The sequence below is a fragment of the Panicum hallii genome, chromosome 3 (genome assembly GCF_002211085.1).
Source record: "Panicum hallii strain FIL2 chromosome 3, PHallii_v3.1, whole genome shotgun sequence".
Taxonomy (NCBI): domain Eukaryota; kingdom Viridiplantae; phylum Streptophyta; class Magnoliopsida; order Poales; family Poaceae; genus Panicum; species Panicum hallii.
Window position 1 is genome coordinate 18,797,640 of NC_038044.1, and position 20,381 is coordinate 18,818,020.

At 50.1% G+C, this 20,381-nt stretch overlaps 1 protein-coding gene and 2 pseudogenes across 1 annotated transcript; 2 read left to right on the forward strand and 1 right to left on the reverse strand.

The window, feature by feature from the left end:
* Nucleotides 1-1,118: 1,118 nt before the first annotated feature.
* On the reverse strand, nt 1,119-3,546 carry LOC112887644 (annotated as a pseudogene).
* Nucleotides 3,547-10,519: 6,973 nt separating this feature from the next.
* Nucleotides 10,520-14,005, forward strand: LOC112886536 (protein NRT1/ PTR FAMILY 3.1-like). The gene is made up of 3 exons (XM_025952463.1): nt 10,520-10,795; nt 11,988-12,771; nt 12,847-14,005. The coding sequence occupies exons 1-3, from the start codon at nt 10,693-10,695 to the stop codon at nt 13,754-13,756; spliced, it is 1,797 nt and encodes a 598-aa protein (XP_025808248.1). The 5' UTR covers nt 10,520-10,692; the 3' UTR covers nt 13,757-14,005.
* A 1,186-nt stretch (nt 14,006-15,191) lies between these two features.
* Nucleotides 15,192-19,613, forward strand: LOC112887240 (annotated as a pseudogene).
* The last annotated feature ends 768 nt before the right edge of the window (nt 19,614-20,381 follow it).

A 20,381-nucleotide genomic window follows, 5' to 3' on the forward strand; every position in this document is an offset into this window, starting at 1 on the left:
TATAATATGATGTTTTTGTCCATAGATGAAATACGAGTGTAAAATATGTAAGTTAATGGAATATGAAGCATACTATTTAAGTCATTGGGCATACCTGGACTGTTCTTACTCGAGGAAGGTTTTGATCGTTAGATTGTTTGATGCTCTCTCACTTCCTAATGGATTATTAAAACATGCATGTTGAAAGTTTTGAATTTAAAATTTGACCATTGACTAATATACACATCTTTTTAAATGTATCATGCAAAAATGATATTAGTAGGATTTCCATCAAATACTTCCATGCTAAATAGTTTTGATAATTATCGCTATCATATGATTAGAAAAAAATAAGGTTTAATGTCTGTTAGGCATGTGCCGGTGTTCGAATTGACAAGTGGAGAACGGAGGTACTGGTAGCTTATCTGCTTGTTACGTCCACTGGTAGTTTATGCATGGTAGACAATTCTTGTGGAAGTGCTTTTTTAGGCCACCTGGTCTCCCTTGTGCACTAAAATAATTTGCCTTGATTCCCTGATTCGTTCGGGGTACTTCTATAACTTATCTGCCTTGTAGAGAAATGTCCGCAGAAACAACCTATCAAAGATGCTAGTGAAAATCTGAGGCATAATTTGGGATTTTAGACCTAGTTCAACCTAGATTTGGCTCGCTGGTTCAAATTTGATGCTTAGTTCTTCAGCACCTCCTTTTTTTCCTCTCATCCGTGCAATTCTACGGGTTAATCCTCTCTTAAAAATTCTAATAATAAATCATCCAAAAAAAGGAGACTCATCTAATTTTTTGATATAAAACATTTTTTGAATCAAAATTGCCCTCATTTCGCTGTGTCAATAGCCCTCCTTTGAATCTTCTATAAAAGAGGTCATTCAGTGAAGACTGAAGAAAGGCAGCAAAATCTCTATAGATCAGATGATAGCAGAGGCCGAAGCTCTACGTCTTTTTCATCGCTTTCTTTCAGCGGTTGAAGCTCCAAATGCTTCTCCTCGCATCCTTTCTCCTCTCTGTCATCTCAGCTCTCTCTCTTTTTTTTTGAACAAAACCGCACCAGATAGTACGAGTTTCTATTGATATAGCAGAAAAGTACAAGACTACAACCCTAAAAGGCCATAGGCAGGAAAAAGAAATGAAAAAGGTAATCTAAACTTGTCTGGTTGGATTGGGATATCAACGCGGGTAAACTCAACTCAAAACCGCCACAACGACCAGTTGGATTGGGGCCTCAACGCGGCCGCATACTCCACTCGACAACGGCAGCCGTACTAGAAGCCTTAATGCAGCGCCCACCAACAAACACTCTCATGTAGTCGCTGAAAACCTCTGGCGTGACCCCGTGTTGACGGGGACCCAAAGGAAAACAGAATGCACCGCACTAAGAAGGCCACCGCTATGCAGGACCCTTCGCCGTAATGCCGCCGCCGCCGCTACAGAGTGAAGCCATCAGATCCATACCTCTCGCAGGCTACCTCGCAGTCGCCACCACGAAAACGCGCAGAGACCCCGCTACATCCATAGAGTGAAGCCATCAGATCCATACCTCTCGCAGGCTACCTCGCAGTCGCCACCATAAAAATGCGCAGAGGCCCCGCTACATCCACTGTTGGACTCCACGTCGCTCTCGTTGTCGCCTCGAAGATACATGTCACCAGCAACCAGTAGTACCGATCCAGCTTCCCTCTGTTGAGGTTGTCCTGAAGCCATTGTCCTTCCCCTTTGGTCCCCTCGCGTTATCACGAGCAGCGTGCCCATGTAGCTCCCGGCCGACATGGTCAGCCAGTAGAGCGCCGCAGCGGAGCTCCTCATGCTCTCGGGCGCTTGGTCGTACAGGAACTCCATGCGTCCGACGTCCATGAACGCGTCGGCCACGCCGTGGATGGCGTACTGCGGCGCCATCCAGAGCACGCTCATCGGCACCGTGGCGCCAGGGCTGTCAATAGGCCGTGTCGCGCCGCCGCCCGCTTCCTCTCCGCCTCAACGACCGCCGACACCGCGTTGCTCAGCGTGCTGATGGCGAGGTCGATGCCCGTGCGCTGGAGGTGCGTGATCCCTGCGGGGCGCCCCGTGGGCGTCGCAGCCGGGGCACCAGCACCCGGTCGTAGAGCGCGAGGGTGCCCAGCATGGCGAGGTTCGAGAAGATGAGCATGGAGGCCGGCGGGACCTCGAGGCGCGCCGCGACGCGCCGGTCCATGGTGCGCGCTTGCTGAATGGCGAAGCTGTGGTTGTGGGACGCCGATGTGACCAGGAGGATCCCGGCGCACCAGATGGGGAGCATGCGGACGATCGACTTGAGCTCCTCCACACGGTGCACCGTGGACAACCGCCATGGCCGCGGGGCGCCGCTGCCGGTGAAGTCGCCGTGCGTCATGATTGCAGCACGGTCAAAAATGCTAATGGAAGAGGGCACACATGGAGGCATTTTAGCTTACGTTCGCACGACATAAGATAAAATTAATCCATATTAGTATAGAAAACAAATTAGAGAGAATTACGTGAGTTGGTTCGTGTGCAGCAGGCGGCCGGCGGTGGAGATGCCGGCGTCGAGCTCCTTGTCTTGGTAAAGGTGTCCGGGGTCGCTCGGCACGGCCACATTTATCTTCCGGAACGCGGCGACGGCGACCTGGGCCAGCCGTGCGAACGGGCTGCCCCCTGGAGCCATCTTGATGTACAGAGGGTAGCGCGCCACGAACGCGGTGACCGCGGCGAGCATGGCGATGGTCGGGACGCCGAGCCCCCACCCCCACCCCACGTTCTCCTGGATGTACACCACCAGGGTGATGGCGGCCAGCTTGGCGAGCTCGACGCCGAAAAAGTAGAGGTTGAAGAAGCTCCACCTCCGCTGCCTCGCGCCGGCCTCGCCGTGGCGCGGCCTGTCGAGCTCAAACTGGTCGGCGCCGAACGCCATGACGCACGGCCGCGTGCCGCCCGCGCCGACGGACGTGCAGAGCAGCGACAGGCGGAGGACGAGCAGCGTCCAGGCGGACGCGCGGGCGCAGGCCTCGTCCGCCGCCGCCGCGGCCGCGCAGGGCGGCTGGCGGAGCGACGGGAGCAGCGCGGAGACGGTGAGGCTGACCATGCCGAGCTGGTAGACGGCCGACCCCGCCGCGATGGTGCAGAAGCGGCCGGCGAAGGAGTCGGCGATGAGGCCGCCGACGACCGGGGTGAGGTTGGAGAAGCCGTGGAAGTTGGTGAGCGTGTTGGAGGCCTCGACGAGCGGCAGGCGCAGCTGCCGCGTCAGGTACGTGATCAGGTTGGCGTTGAACCCGACCGTCGCGAACCGGTCGCAGAAATCGTTGGCTGCAGCGCGCGCGTCTCAAGCTCAGCTCCGAGCATGGCTAATGTGATCGACAGGAACAGAGACAGTCAGTGCGTAGGGTGGATAGGATAGACACTTCACCTAAGATGAAGGGCATGGTCTTGAAGCCGCCCTGCTTCCTCCGCTCGTGCGTATCGCCTTCCCCGTGCCATCGCCTGCTCGAGCCTTTCCCCGCCATTGCTGGAAGCTGTGAGGCAGGAGATCCAGAGCTCCCCCGGAGACGGATTGGGGAGAGAAGAGCCGCCAGCCGGAGGAGATTGAGCTTTGACGTCTCAGAGCTAACGCCTCCCCTGCTTCCACTCTGGGCACCATGTGAACTCGCTTCTTGGTCCTCGATTCCAGCTTATTCGTTTTTCTTAATCGCTTCGATTTCAGGGAAATTAAGCCGATATAACCTACTCCAACTCCAAATCTTTCAGAAATTAGTATCATGATCGGGTGTCGGTGCCGGTGACCCTGACAAGGCCATGCTGGTGCTGCCTGTGCTCGGAACTGGTGCCGGTGTCTACATGGGATAGATGCCCGCATGTCGCCATGGCAAATTGCTCTCGTATCCTGTCTGAAACTGCAACCGTTTGTAGTCTATGCGTGGATCGTTCAGTTGGATGGGCCATGTGCGCGCTTGCACTTTCTAGTTGCCTCTCACTCTGTTGCATCCAATGCTGACGGCCCATTCGTCCATTGCACAACCAAGTGGAGACCAGGATTGGTCATGCATGCGAATTCTGGTATTGTTCGTGTCACTTTATTTGGCACCCAGAGAGTCAGAGAGTATCTTCTCCGGGGTTGTACAAAAGCCGATCATGTGACTGTTTGGCGCTCAGAGAGTTGTCACTGTGCCGTGCAAAATGAGTGCGCGTCACACCGGCATGATGCACGGCTCCCCTTTTTTCTCTCCTCCCTGAGCAAAGCTCTCAAGATCCAATGGCCAAAGGCCCGTCAACTGATAAAAAAAAAGGAAAGGAAAACACAATTATACCTTGGATATAGGGGCGGAGCCAGGAATTCTACGCCCGCGGGGGGGGGGGGGGGGGGGGGTGGGGGTGGCGGGGCTGAGCATGTTAGCATGTTAATTTAGCCTAGGATTGTCTAAACTCTGCACTGCAACAAGGGGGTTAAAGAACTTTTGCCACGTTAGGCTAATCATAATAGGGTTTCATATCCCTATTTCCAAAAATGCCACATCAGCTTGGGGGATGAATGAAACACTATGCCTCAATAGAGAGTTTCATTTCACTATTTTCAAAGCTAACCAGTGTAATTAAATGCTAGTTGATCTATTGGTGCATGGGATCCCCATGAAACAACGGTGGTCATAGTGGTCGTTTCACGCCATTTTCAACGTCTTGGAAACGAGTTAGCAGAGTTTCATGGGGATGAAACTGGTTTCTTCTCTTCCCTCATTAAATCAGTGCCACATCATCAAAAATGCTGATATGTCATGGTAATTAATGCCATGAAACTCGCCATGAAACCCCATTGTGATTAGCCTTAGGGGAGCCTTGGCCCTTGGAATTTTTTTAAAATAATAGTATTTTAATGAAAAATTGCAAAAAAATTGCACATCTAGCAGGCAGCTGGGCCACGTGGGCTGTCGGCCCAACTGGATCTAGTCGCCCCTGGCTGGCTGACAAGTCTTATCGGCTTTAGAAGGGCCGACTAGCTTTTTTTTTTTACCGCGCTCCCTCTTCCTCCTCAGCTTTTACTCTCTCTCTCCATTTACCCCCCTTGCCGGCCGCATCTTGCCGTCCCCGCGCCTCGTGAGCCCCACTGCCGCCCTCGCCTGCCTCCCGCCGCCCCTCGGCCCTACCGCCTCTAGCCGGACTCCCGCGCCTGCCCAATGCCTCCTGCCCAATGCCTCCGGCTGCGCCTACCTGCCAGCCTCCTGCCCCACACAATGGAAGGTTCATTCCTTCCCCCTTTCCTCTTCCAGTGCCTAAACCCTTTCCACTAGACGACCCTCTAGACATTGTTACTCCAGCGAATTCTCGTTTTGAAGTTAGTAACAACGCATACAACAATACGTATATATAGGCGGAGGCTGGTTTAGAACCCGTTGTGTGGAGGCGTAAATGCTCATGAAAAGGCTACGTCCGTATCACCGAAAAGCCTATTTCGAAGAACACTGAAAAACCTATTCAAAATCATAGTGCAAAGGGTATTTCAAATCAGACTGGAAAACCTATTTGAAAACACACTGAAAAGGCTAGATTCTTTCGCACTTGTAATTTCAATATCTATCAAAGTTAGGAGTTGCTAATGTACTTTACTTCTCATGATTTGTTGCGAATCAGAGCTAAATACAAAACTGCTTAGTTACATTTATTGAAAATAGATTATCGGCTTCTACAAGACCGATAGGCCCATCGGTTCCGCAAAAGCCGATTGCCTTGTCGGCAGGCTGTTTGCACCGACAGTTTCCAGTCGGCCCACCAGCAGCCGACAGGCCCTATCGGCGCCAACAGACCTGGTCCGGCGGAGCCCGGCGAGCCAGGTCAGATGCCACGTGGGCTGTCGGCCCTTCAGCAACTGCTATATCTGCAATTTTTTTTGCTATTTATTTTTACAATTTTTCATTAAAATACTATTATTTTTTAAAAAAGCTTGCCCCTGCTGGCCACCCCCTTGCTCCGCCACTGCACCAACTCGCTCATTTTCGTATCCTAGCTATCGAGGTGTCCGTTTCCCTCCCGGTAGGTACAGTGGCCAACCACCACGGATGCGCACGCGCCGGATCATCACTGCTCATGACACGACCTGAAGCGTTTCTATGCGTGGCTCGCCCGTCCAGTTGGACACGCACATTGTCTCGGTGTCTGTTGCCTGAACCTGTTGCGTCCATGGCTCATCCATGGCGCAAACAAGTCGAGGCTGGAAATGGACATGCCCATTCCGGTGTGTTCTAAGTTCTAACCTTCATTTCAGAAACCAAACCCTACCTGTAAGCTGTACTGTAAGTTGCGACCAACCAGCTCCTGCCGGCTCTGGATGTTTTTTTTCTAACTTTTCGTCTTCAACAACTGTGGCAGTAGAATGTTGCTGCAATCCTGTAGCTGTATTTGCCTTTTCTTTTGTGTAAATTAGCATAGTGATCGTCCTTAAAGCGCTAGTACTCTGACTCATCCGCAGTGTTTTCTTCTATAAAATTGGCACGCATGCGTATTAGAAAGATTTTTCCAACTTTTCTGGCAAGGTTCCGATTTCCCCTCGATCGGTAGGTACAGTGGGACTGTGGGAGGCTTTAACTATCTATGAGTAGTATGGGCATCTTGGTTGAGTGCGCCTGATCCTCACTGCTCATGGCACCACCTGAAGGCTGAAGCTATTGGATCGGAGATAGGAGAGAGTAGCTACTAGTTCGTGGCTGCACCTTACGGCCACCTTTGGGTCAACGGTTCCGCAGTCAGTGCATGTTATGTCTCGGACAGTGTCACAACCATGCGTCCTTATCGTTGCCGTTATGTTTGTACCACTCCTCGTCCAAGCTCAGTGGCTAGATATTTTCCTCATCGTGATCCTCTTTCTTTATTTTTTCCCTGTACTTTTCTGTTTTCCCCCCTGTACTTCTGATGCCACGAGTATGAGTATGTGTTGGGTAGGGCAGGGTTTTGCTCCATTGAGGTAGGGTTAGTAACCCTTTTTTATTTTGAGAGGAAGGTAACCTAGTATGCTACGGGGCTTCTTTTGAAATACTTCAGTTCACTCATTTAATCGAGACCTATAACCAAAGTAGTCGGACTAAATTCAGTTATTTACAGTTGGAGACCGAAATATTTGGTTTTAGTTCGCTAAGGTTCGATCTCGGATAGCTCGGTTCAGTTTTTTAGTCTCCAAGTAACTATAATCACCCCTGTAGCCTACCATGGTGGATGACAGGCCTATGCTATTTGTGAGGATTATGGATATCTCTCCAAATAAGTTTCTTTGTGGACTCATGGCGGGATTCGTTTGGAACACAAGGATTTCATAAATAACGAGTCGTGTTCCAAACGAGGCTAATAAATTGGTCTAAAATGCTGGGAAAAAAGCCTACCTAGATTAACCTCAAATAACTAGCTGAAACTAACAGGGGGGAAATCTCCCAGGATGGGCCGGTTTGCAAAGAGCGTTTTGGGACCCCAATTTCTAGAATTTAGTACAAGATTGAATTAGATCCTAAAATTTCCAGGATAACCCCTCTGTTCCAAACAGTGCCGTGGTAGTACTGCATAATACTGTATAAAGTGCTAAGATCTGCCACTTTCTGTAGGAGAAAGTAACCCTGCAGAAATATCTCTGCTTCTCATTATTGGTATCTAATTTCAACTTCAAAAGGGGAATGCCGGCAACGTTTCTCAATCGCCAGAAGTGCCAAGGACCATGTAGGCATCTAGGATGTAGCATTCCCAGCAAGTAGCAGTAGTGTCCGTCTATTTTCCTCCGCCAGAAAAAGAGAGAGATGCCAAGTATCACCAGTGCAGTGGTGCCGCCACTGTGCACCGAGATGCCGCTGACCCGCTGTGCCGTCGCCGTCGGCGGCCCCCCACGACGCCGGCCGGTGGACGGCGCCGCCCGCTGTTCGTAGCATGACAAGGAGTACAAGGTAACTCGTTGCTATCCGCGGGGTCGTGGCGTGGACGCACGCGCATCCAGCTTGGTGCAACAAGAATGATGATTTCGTGGACAGACCAGGATATTTGCGCACCAACATTTATCTTTCTTTTTGTTGTTATCTCGACGCCATTTATCCTACTGATGATATTCTGATCCACAAAAGGAAAAAAGAAAAGGAATTTTAGTGATCCTTGGCCTTGGGGCTCGAATGATTCAGAATTCAGTTAAGGAGCACGCTTGCGCTAGATAATATTCACCGAGAAATATTTATCCACACTTTTTCTCCACAAGTGCTAAACATTAGGTGCGGCACTGAAGTTTAATATTGATTTAGCCCAATAATATGCGTTTGCATTATTATCCGCAAAGAATATTCGGCAGTCTCTGTCCCACGTAACAACTTCAGCGCCATGCGAAGCCATAATTTAGACTAATACTATTATCAATCGAATATCAAAGTATATATATCGTCGGTTCCGAAGGCCGCCAGCTAAATTTACTCGAAGTGTGTATCGCATATCGTGATCAGATGTGGCCTATCATGCAATGAGTCAAGATTTATCCTGGTTCAGGCGATCGTGCCCTACTTCCAGTCGGGGATCAATAGGATGTATTACTTTGAACCCAGATGCTCGTCAGAGTTGGGGAGTTACAAATTTTCGAGCGGAAGTTATGAGATTTAAGAGTCTATGGTCCCGATTCCAAAGTGGATAGGATATCTTTTCTGGACGGATGACCCTTCCTTTTACAGTCCAAGGAGGACTCTATTACAGCGGAACTAAGCGTGTAAGGATAGAAAGAGAGAACTTCCAGCCCCGCCGATCGGGGTCGTTAGCTTCGTCAGTCGGGTCTGCCCATCCCGTCAGTCGGAGTCTTCCGGTGACCACCGTCCAAGTCCTGCGTCGTGGGGCAAGCGTCTTGTGTTGTCCCTACACATCGTGCTCCGTCGGTCAGTAGCTGTAGGGGCGTCGATAGGTACGGTACGGCTATCATGCACCATCCCTGGCTTCTCGTCCGGTCACTCCGTCGTGACGGGGACATTCCAGCCGTATCACGATAACGTTTTGTCCCGTCCCTTCGTGAGGACGGGCATGTAGAAGTATAATAGTGACGCCCTGCTGCCACAACAGAGGAAACTGTAACCCCCGTGGAGGGAGTGGTTGGCCGTGTACGACAAATTGACCCCGAGGCTCATCCTTATTCTTCGCACCTACTCCTGGTGCCCCCTGGTAAGCCGGGCCTGGCCCCCCGATCAGCCTGCCGGTCGGGGAGGCGGGCACGTGTAAGGCGGAACCTAGTCGGAGTCCCCGGTCGAAGTCTTGGTATGGACCCGGCCTTTGACATATTGGCCTTGGTCATCCCGACCGAGTTGTCAGTCGAGGTTGTGGACCAAGACAGCCTAGATGAAGTTGTTGCCTCATGCAGACGGGTGCTTATTTTAGGCGTGGCTTTGGACTGGTCAACGAGAAGTGAGGCCGCTGGGACCCCCGGATCCTTGGACCGTCACATATCATCCTGACTTTATCATCAATTTATACAATATTTTATCATCACTTCACCACTGCTATGCTTTGCCTCTTGATATAAAAAAAATCCAAATCCGGGACTATCCTAATATCACTTTTATATGAGACCTGAGTCCACCTCATTTAGTTAGAATCTTTGTGATGGAATCCATGCACGCGGGCTTAGTGGTGGAGGATGAAATTAAATTAAGGTATGGCAAAACCAATATATGTGTTTTCTTTCTTTCTCTGAGCTAAGATAAGAAACACAAGCTGCAGTTACGAGCTTTGGCACCCATCACAGGTGAAGAGCACGTGTATTCGTGGAGGAATCGAGGTATGGCGAGCGCCGTACCTTACTATACCGGGTCCTCTGCCCCTGCCCGGGCTTGAATTTTCGACTGAGCACATATGCTCGTATTTTTAATAAATAATAGGCTTCTTAGTATTTTACAACTTTTGATGAGAGGCGAAAGACCATTAAGTTATAAGTTACAAAAGGCCGTGGAACTGCATGCTTAGTTGGTTAGATTGCTTTGATGAAACTTGTAAATTCGTGTACAATTCTCCAACCCAGCTCAGTATTTTCGTTTATCTATTGTTTCTATTGCAGCCAGGGGCCGAGCAAGGTGCTTTTGTCGGGGTCAGCTGACTCCGACAATTTTTTTTCAAAATTACTAGTAAATCATTGTTAAGAACTCTCCTACAATGGTGGTGATCCTGGCTTGCAGTGGTGTTGATCCTGGCGGTGTTCTTCGCTGGCTTCACCTTGTAGCCCGATGTATCCGTCAATAAAGAGATGCTCGTGGCTCCTTCGTCAACCTCAAAGAACATAAATTCAAAGGAGAGTCCAACATAATTTCTTTGAAGCTGCAGCTGATATGGTCCATAGATTAAAATCTAGAGCACCAAACGGCGATTACCAGACACTAGTAATCAACCTTTTACTTGTGCTCCTGCCACCTGATGTGACTGCAGTGGACGGGTTCCGGTGGGGGTGTGGAGTAGAGCCCGGGACGCATCCCGTTCCCGTGCCGCTTTTCCGCGTACATGTATCCATTCCATTCCAACCCCATCCCAACCCCGATTCCTCTTTAAAAGCGTGCGTACAACGCTTCCCCGTCTCCATTTCCCACACGCATCACAGGTGTTGGGTGCCGGCGGCCCGAGTGTGCGGCAGTGCCTGCCTAACCGTGAGTAGCTAGCTAGCTGGCAGCTCTAGCTCTCAACTGGGCGCTCTGAGGCTGCTAGCTTCTCCTCTGAAGGAGCGGGAGGGGGACAGCAATGGCGGCTGAGGATGGGGGAGGGGAGAAGCAGGGAGCGGGTGCGGCAGCCGCGAGGAAGGCGAAGCGGCAGGGCGGGTTCAGGACCATGCCCTTCATCCTAGGTGAGTGATTCTGATTCACCTGACTCCTTCAGTTGCTGCTGCTCCGTATGATTTGGTCTGTTCTGCTTAGATTCCTGTTTTTACTCCACTGGATTGCCCTTCAGATTCTTCCTCTGTTCCTTGAGCTGGGCGCCTCTGCAATTGATTAGTCTCCATTTTACACCGCCAAATTCAAACATGTTGTTCAGGAACAAAAAAAAATTGGTAACTGCTCATCAGAAGATTGCATGGCACCATTATTACTAGAATCTCTGGTTGCAGATAACTTTTTTCCTTTTGAATTTTCCTGATTCTCCCTGCATGCGCGCCACCTTTCGGTGCTGCAACGGCAACGGGCGCTGCATGTCTGAACTCTGAACACGTTGCTCGCAGCGAGCACGCCAGTCCGCGCGTGCAGGGCGCTCTTTCTTTCGTAGGCGTAGCAGTCTTTGTTGTTTTCCCTCCGGGTCAAACCAGTATAGTGTGCTCGACAGACATAGGCAGCTAAAGAGAATGATGTCTTTGGATTTGCATCAGATAATTCAACCAAGAACAATACCAAGGATCTGCTTTAAGAGTACTGAAATTCTGAACTGCCAAAGTGTAGCTATCATCGTAGCAACCAATCACATAGTGTTACATGTTTATGCTCTGGTTTTGGCTGGCTTTATGGGGATAAAAATCTGACTATGGGATAAGCTCAAGTTTATTAGGATCCAGTGATCCACCATCGAGCCTATGGTAGAGGGGACCAGGGATGAAGGTTCCTCTGGCTCCACTGCACCTTTCTGGCTCCTCTGATCTCCGTCTAGGATGAAAACCGTGGGAGCACGCTCTCTTCCTCGACAGCAAGATCAGCTGCCTGTCCCTCCTTGCCGGCCGCCTCCAACGGCGTCCCGGCCGTCTGATTTGATTGAGCCCACCACTGCACTCAGCTGCCTTAACCAGTGAAACCAGACAGTCTCTGTGCCTGACTGTCCTAGCACTGCCCATTCTCTCTCAATACACATAGATTGGGGAGTAGAATAAACTAATTTCTTTCCAAACCCTTGAAACACGTATGAATTAAAGGGGATTATGAAATATCCAAACAACTCACGGCCCAAAAACTCAACTAAATAAACAATTATCAGCTACGATTTATATCCACAATACCATCATGCGCATCGAATTTAAACTAACCGTTTCTCGCCATGCCTGTGCCCGACGACAGCCAACGACTTCTGCGACCGGCTTGCCTCGGTGGGGTTCACCTCGAACCTCATCACGTACCTCACCCTGCAGATGCACCTGCCGCTCGTCCAGGCCTCCAACATCATCACCAACTACAACGGCACCGCTAACCTCACCCCGCTCGTCGGCGGCCTCGTCGCCGACTCCTTCGCCGGCCGCTTCTGGACCATCACGTTCGGCTCCGTCGTCTACCAGATCGGCATGGTCTGCCTCACCCTCTCCGCCGCGCTGCCCTCGCTGCACCCGCCGCCCTGCGCCAAGCACGCCGCGGACTGCCAGCGCGCGTCCTCCTACCAGATCGCCGTGCTCTACATGTCGCTGCTCTGCACGTCCATCGGCACCGGGGGCACGCGCCCCTGCACCATGGCGTTCGGCGCCGACCAGCTCGAGCTCAACGCGCACGGGCGCCGGGGCGCCAGGCCCAAGTGGAGCTTCTTCAACCTCTACTTCTTCGCCGTCGAGCTCGCGAAGCTCACGGCCGTCACCGCCGTGGTGTACATCCAGGAGAACGTCGGGTGGGGGTGGGGGCTTGGCGTGCCCACCATCGCCATGCTCGCCGCGGTGATCGCATTCGTGTCCGGGTACTCGCTTTACGTCAGGATGCCGCCCGGGGGCAGCCCCATGGTACGGCTGGCGCAGGTCGCCGCCGCGGCGTTCAAGAAGAGGAAAGCCGCCGTGCCGGACGCGAGCCTCCTGTATCAGGACAAGGAGCTCGACGCCGGCATCTCCACCACCGGCCGCCTTCTCCACACCGACCAGCTGAAGTATCAAAATGCATGCGACGAAGTGTTTTGGGAACTCGATCGAACTGCACGAACTGACTTGCTGTTTCTCACCAGGTTCTTTGACAAGGCGGCCATCGTGACGGATGGCGACGTGCTGCCGTCCGGCCAGCCGAACCCGTGGCGGCTGTCGACGGTGCACCGCGTCGAGGAGCTCAAGTCGATCATCCGGATACTGCCGATCTGCGCCGCCGGCATCATCCTGGTGACGTCGTCGTCGCACAACCACAGCTTCGCCATCCAGCAAGCCCGCACCCTGAACCGCGACCTGACGCCGCACTTTAGGATCCCGCCGGCCTCCATGCTCATCTTCACCAACCTCGCCATGCTGCTGACACTGGCGTTCTACGACCGCGTGCTCGTCCGCGTGCTCCGCCGCCTCACCGGCCGCCCGAACGGCATCACCCACCTCCAGCGCACGGGCGTCGGCTTGACCATCGCCATGCTCTCCAACGCGGTGGCCGCGGTCGTCGAGCGGCGACGCAGGTCCGTGGCCGCGGCGAGCGGCCTGCTCGACGCCCCCAAGGCCACCCTGCCGATGAGCGTCTTCTGGCTGGTGCCGCAGTTCACCATCCACGGCATCGCCAACGCCTTCATGGACGTCGGCCGCATGGAGTTCCTGTACGACCAGGCGCCGGAGAGCATGCGGAGCACGGCGGCGGCGCTCTACTGGCTGACCTTCTCGATCGGAAGCTACCTCGGCACGCTGTTGGTGACCATCGTGCACGCCAAGACGCAGCGCAGCGGGCAGTGGCTCCCGGACAACCTCAACCGAGGGAAGCTAGACAACTACTACTGGCTCGTCGTGGCACTGGAGGTGGTCAACCTCGTCTACTTCTTCGTCTGCGTCAAGTACTACACCTTTAAGCCATTGGAGACGGTCGGTGGAGAGGAGGAGGTCGAGCTCTACCATGGCAATGGCAATGGCGCCAACGGCGCCAAGAAGCATGGTGGAAGCTTCAAGTAGCTTTAGTGTTTGCTTCGATCCCCGACTAGATGACTAGCTTGGGTTGGGATGGAATAATGGTATTTAGATAACCTTTTCTTTTCTGCTTACCACATAATCTTACCGATTCTAAGAACTTTACCAGTAGCACATTTTGTGTAAGGTAATTGTTCGAGAAATGTAGGAGTACCTGTTTATTCCCTAGATTTCTATGCTTGATTTTGATGTGTAACATTCTAATATTTTATACATCCATAATACAAGAGCATAGAGAGAACAGAGCGCTTTAGAAAGTCAGTGAGATCTAAGAAAAACCCCGGAAAATATATAAAAAAGAAAATTTAGGGGATGAAACAAGAATCTTGGAATGCTCGGTCCAACAAAATTCATATAAAAATAGATATGAAATCACATGGGCCCTTGAGCAGGTAGCAATATTCGTAAAATAAAAAAAATAAGAGGGACTTCAGGTACTTAATCAGAAAAGACTGAAGAAAAGAATTAAATAAATCCAGAAAAAACAAGCACTTTATACTTATTTGCATGATGCAATGTTATAACCTTATTAAACACAACTTTGTGCTGTTGTAGTTGCCCAAAGTAGTACAATTATGGATTTAGTTATAGACATTAACATTACGTCGTAACTGTTTCTTTTTTTTAGAGGGGGGGGGGGGGGGGGGGGGGGTTCCCGTTTACTTCCATAGGAAACAAACGTCGCAGTCTTTGGCAGCAGTTTTTAAGCACTAGGCGTATTATGAGCACGCCCGTTGTTCACAGAGTGCATAGAAAGGTTTGGAACCTCCTGATTAATAGCTAACTCAGACACTACTGCCAAGCCAGAACTTGATGAAGCGGCCGTCTCCTCCCAGCTTCGGCCCGGCACATCAAGCGAAGCCAGCATATGCTCCAGCCTATCTGCAGAGCCTGACTCGCCTTGCTTTCCAGTTTTCGCACGTACTCTTCTAGCTGCAGTCCTTCCTGGTCTTGCATAAGCTTTTCCATCTTCTCAGCATCCCTGCCGCACTGCGAATCACCATCCTGACGTCCATCCACACCTGACCCTGAAAGCACATATTGTTTCTTAGTTTCCAAACACTCCAAAGAATAGCAGAGGTACACATATTAAGTAAAGCATGATTTTTCCTACTGATCCACCACTTAGCAATGCATACAAGCTCAGACTGAATGTGGATGTTCAGACTATCAGCAACACAGACCCAGACTTCCTTGGCCACACAACAATCAAAGAAATATGAGTAACAGATTCAGGTTCATTACAGAAAAGGCAGGTTTTGTCCTCCACTTCTCTTCGTTTCCCCAAGTTATCTCGGGTTAGAAGTTTGTTGTTGCTCAAGAGCCAGAGGAACACCTGTACTCTAGAAGGGATCTTAAGCCCCCACACAGCCGTGCAGTGAACAGGACAAACTATTCGTAGGATCTATATTCTGTCTGATTGTTAAAATATGTTATCATGATGGAACCCTCCCCACATGTGCCTTCAGCGTTCAGCCCCAAGGCCAGGGTCTTATTTTACAGTTGCCCAGCTCATGATTTGACTTATGCTCCGAATGAAATGCATTAATTGCAAGCATGATATATCAGCTTATCAGTATACCAGGAGATCAAAAGTCACAAAGAAACCCTAGAAATATCTCCTCTAGGCTCTGGCTGCTGCTCAAGACGAAAGAAAGCTCAACAAATGTCTACCCATGCTGATTGCCCAATTCATGGCATGCCTAGTTTACAAAACTTGGAGTTAATAATGCCCATAATGGTCATCAAACGGCAACTGGTAACATGACGTTCTGATGCCATTTTATCTTGCTGGAGTGGATGGAGATCCTCAATGGAGTCATACCTCGATCGCCCGAGAGTGGGTCGGGCGACCCTCAATAATATCTCAACCAACATTTGGGATTTTATAATGCCTTGGAGGGCTCTTTTGGGTAATATATTCAACCCCGATCGCCCGTCCTGAGATGAAGCCTCCAGCTGCAACTGCAAGCTCCCCATTCCGTGATGCTTGTCCAGGAACATATATCCAAATCCAGCCTCCCATCTCCACTGACTCTGAGACCAGCTAGCTTCTCCTCTAAAGGAGGACGAGGAGAGCAATGGCGGAGGAACGGGGAGGCGAGGAGATGGATGCGGTGGAGAAGAAGGCGAAGAAGAAGGATGGTTTCAGGACCATGCCCTTTATCCTAGGTGACCTATTCACCCTTCCTGATGCTGGTATTATTAGTTTTTTCTTTTTCTTTTTGCGAGAATATTATTATTTTTCTTTCCAATTCTGCTGTGGTTGGTTTATGATTAATTTATGAAGCTGTGCAAGGGCTTCAACAGATTTTTGAGCTTCACAAATATGCTTATGTGCTGAATAAGCGATGGCCTCGTAAAGAAGTGATTCATGTGACTAGCTAGTTCTTGGTCTTAGATTCCTGGTGGTCTTACTCCACTGGATTTTTACCCCCCTCCCTCCCGTTCTGTTTCTTGAGCTGGGTGCCAGCAGATGTGGTTCCCCAAATCCTTTTCCTTCACGGGTCAGTGGAGGCTTACCCAAGAGACAAGACTAGCTGTGAAATAATTTCTTAACATGCTGATCAGATATTAGGTGCATCAACTACGGATCAGATCTAGAGACTGATAATGGCGATATCACTATTCACTATCATCCAACCTTTTCATGCAAATTCGTAACAAAGGAAAAACAATTCTTCAGGGAGAAAAATGCCTCAAAACCTTTCTAGGAGATTAAGGAGGTGTTGTTATATAACCATGTAAAATTTCGACCTCAAACTTTATGTACATATGAAATTGGCAGACAGAAACGGAAAAGACAAAAAAAAAATTGTCTGGATGAATATAGATTGTACTGTTTCATCATCATTAGCTTCTTGTCAATCTGGTGTCTGACAAATTAATCAAAGTTGAGCCTGATCTGGAAATTTTACATGCTTGCACCTGTTACGACATACCCCATATTTTCTTGGAACAATTTTTTCAATCTCCTAGACGTGTTTTTTAAAAGTTTGTATGATGGTGATGAAGGGGTAGTTCCCGCGAGATATTTAGGCCCAATTTGTTTCATGGGCATATTATTCAATCCAGTTTATATATGCTAGATCATATAATTTAAAATAGGCATACCTTAGACATCTTATGAGATTATGATAATCTTGGGTATAGATTATATAATCCAGCTTATATATGCTAGATTATATAATCTGAAATAAGCTATGTGACTATGATAATATGGGGTATACATTATGTAATCTGAAGAATAATTGTGGTGTTTATTATCCATATGAGATTATATAAGCTAGATTATATATTCTAGAGGGTAAACTAACAAGCCCTCAGTCATGTGAGGGGGAAATCAGTTAAGCCATTACGGTCCTATTTATTTATGTCATGATCAGATTATAAAATCCAGTATATATCTGCTAGATTGTATAATCTGAAATAATCATATCTTGGACAACTTATGAGACTATAATAATACGAAGAATAGTCTGTGGTGTCTACTAATTGTCCATATGAGATTATATAAGCTAGATTATATTATCTAGAGGGCAAATAAACAGGCTCTATATTTGTATTCAATGCCCATGAAAATCGGGCGCTTAGGTGCCCATATTTAAAGCTGTTCGAAAAATGGAAATAAAAAGGGTATTCAGCTCCGCTATTGGTATAAAAAGGCAAAATAGGAAAACCGTGGGCAACATAACCGCTAAACAAAATGAAGATCTCGATTCTTAAACCAATTCAAATCATGTATAGTACTCTAAAAAAATCAAATCAAGTAGAATAAACGTATTAGTACTTACTATCGTAGTATAGCGGAATTACCATGAACATCGATGCATATGGGTAACATTTCCCACCATGTCTTTGCACGACGACAGCAAACGACTTCTGCGACCGGATCGCCAATGTCGGGTTCAGCTCGAACCTGATCTCGTACCTCACCCTCCAGCTGCACCTGCCGCTCGTCGAGGCCTCCAACATCATCACCAATTTCAACGGCACCGCCAACCTCACCCCGCTCATCGGCGGCCTCGTCGCCGACTCCTGGGCTGGCCGCTTCTGGACCATCACGTCCGGCTCCGTCATGTACCAGCTCGGCATGGTCTTCCTCACCCTCTCCGCCGTGGTCCCCTCGCTCAGCCCGCCGCCCTGCGCCAAGAACGCCATCGGCTGCCAGCGCGCGTCGTCCTCCCAGATCGCCGTGCTCTACCTGTCGCTGCTCTGCACGACCACGGCACCGGGGGCACGCGACCCTGCATCATGGCGTTCGGCGCCGACCAGCTCGAGCTGGACGCGCACGGCAGGCCCCGGGACGCCAAGCCCATGTGGAGCTTCTTCAACATCTACTTCTTCGGCATCGAGCTGGCGAAGCTCACGGCCGCGACAGCCGTGGTGTACGTCCAGGAGAATGTCGGGTGGGGATGGGGGCTCGGCATCCCGACCCTCACCATGCTCGCCGCGGTAATCGCCTTCGTGTCCGGGTACTCGCTGTACGTCAGGTTGCCGCCCGGCGGAAGCCCCCTGGTCCGGCTGGCGCAGGTCACCGCTGCGGCGTTCAATAAGCGGAGAGCCGCCGTGCCGGACCCGAGCCTCCTGTACCAGGACAAGGACCTCGACGCCGGCATCTCCACCATCGGCTGCCTTCTCCACACCGATCAACTAAAGTAAGCAACTCTACTTGTGGCAAATTAAACGTGAAATGGTCGGTTGTTTTGTCTGCAGGCGAGCTGACGATTAAGCACTTGTGCTCGCCAGGTTCCTCGACAAAGCAGCCATAGTGACGGCCGGCGACATGCTGCCGTCCGGCGAAGCAAAGCTATGGCGGCTGTCGACCGTGCACCGCGTCGAGGAGCTCAAGTCGATCATGCGCATGCTGCCGATCTGGGCGGCCACCATCCTCCTGGTGACTTCGGGGTGGCACAACGGCAGCTTCGCGATCCAGCAGGCGCGCACAATGGACCGCGACATCTCGCCGCGTTTCAAGATCCCGCCGGCCTCCATGCTCATCTTCACCAACGTCACCATGCTGCTCACCCTCACCGTCTATGACCGCGCGCTCGTCCGCGCGCTCCGCCGCCACACCGGCCACCCCACCGGCATTACCCACCTCCAGCGCACGGGCGTCGGCATGACCCTTGCCATGCTGGCCAACGCGGTGGCCGCGGCCGTCGAGCGGAGGCGCAGGTCCGTGGCCGCCGCGAGCGGGCTTCTGGACGCGCCCAAGGTCACCGTGCCAATGAGCGTCTTCTGGCTTGTGCCGCAGTACGCCATCCACGGCGTGGCCGACGCCTTCATGGACGTCGGCCGCATGGAGTTCCTGTACGACCAGGCGCCGGAGAGCTTGCGGAGCACGGCGGCGGCGCTCTACTGGCTGACCAACTCGATGGGGAGCTACCTCGGCACGCTGCTGGTGACCATCGTGCACGCCAAGACACGGCGGAGCGGGCAGTGGCTCCAGGACAACCTCAACCGAGGGAAGCTGGACAACTACTACTGGCTCGTCGTAGCATTGCAGGTGCTCAACCTCGTTTACTACTTCCTCTGCGTCAAGTACTACCACCTTCAAGACATTGGAGACGGTCGGGGATGACAAGGAGGTGTAACTCGACCATGTCAATGGCGACGACTACGCCAAGAAGGGTGCAGAAGCAAGCTTCAGGTAGCTTAGGGTGTACTTCGATGACGTCGTCGGTTTCTTCAAACCATGACTTGCCGATATTTGTGAACTCTTTAGCAATAGCGAATAGTGTTTGCAGATTTTTTTTCAATAATTGTACATGTTTTATATGTCCTCAAATCGTTCTATATACTTCTATATGCCTGATTTGAGTAAGCGTTGGTATGCGAGACTCGTATAGTTTACTTAAGTTCAAAATTGTCCTTCAAATAATGACTTTTATTTTCTGTCAGTTTGTGCAGACCACTGTTTCAAGTGACCTTTCCTGTAACATTGTTAATTCCAAAGGAATCCATCTTCCTCCCAAAGTAACCTTGTAACTGCTAGTTTGCTTTGAGTATGCTGTGCAAATCAGACACATACAGTATGGTTGCTGAATTGGGCAGAGACATAGTGAAAGCATAATGGGTATATCACCACGTTTGGACCTAAGCTGGTGGGCCTTTCTCAAAAGAAATAATTTAGGATCCTTTCTACTTTTCAGCTCCGGAGGACTGAAACATTAACACCAATTGTGGTATATTTATCTTTACCTATTTCAGGACTCTCTCCTTTCCAAAATGTAGACTTTTGATAAATCTAGATACATATATTTTGCTATGCACCTAGATAAATATTGTGTTTAGATACATAGTAAAAATTATGCATCTAGATTTGCCAAAAACAACTTACATTTTGGAACGGAGGGAGTACATCGTTTTCATCAGTTCTCGTGGCCCCCATGATCATGGTGGGTTCATGGATGATAAAAAATAATATCGAATCCAAATAGGAAACCAGACCCTACGGTCAGCTAAGGGTCCGAAACCATATAGAATGTAAACCCGGAAAATACTGAAGTCCTCGACCGACACATACTAGGTTATTACTCTTTTAGTTATAATAAAAAGATTATTACAAGATACATATACTGTATAATATATCACACTTTTTATAAAA

What these genes read in the sequence shown, in the direction of transcription:
- LOC112886536 (XM_025952463.1), top strand. Translation starts at nt 10,693, where the DNA reads ATGGCGGCTGAGGATGGGGGAGGGGAGAAGCAGGGAGCGGGTGCGGCA. An exon ending in GACCATGCCCTTCATCCTAG is followed by an intron (nt 10,796 to 11,987) that starts GTGAGTGATTCT and finishes GCCCGACGACAG; the next exon opens with CCAACGACTTCTGCGACCGG. An exon ending in CTCCACACCGACCAGCTGAA is followed by an intron (nt 12,772 to 12,846) that starts GTATCAAAATGC and finishes GTTTCTCACCAG; the next exon opens with GTTCTTTGACAAGGCGGCCA.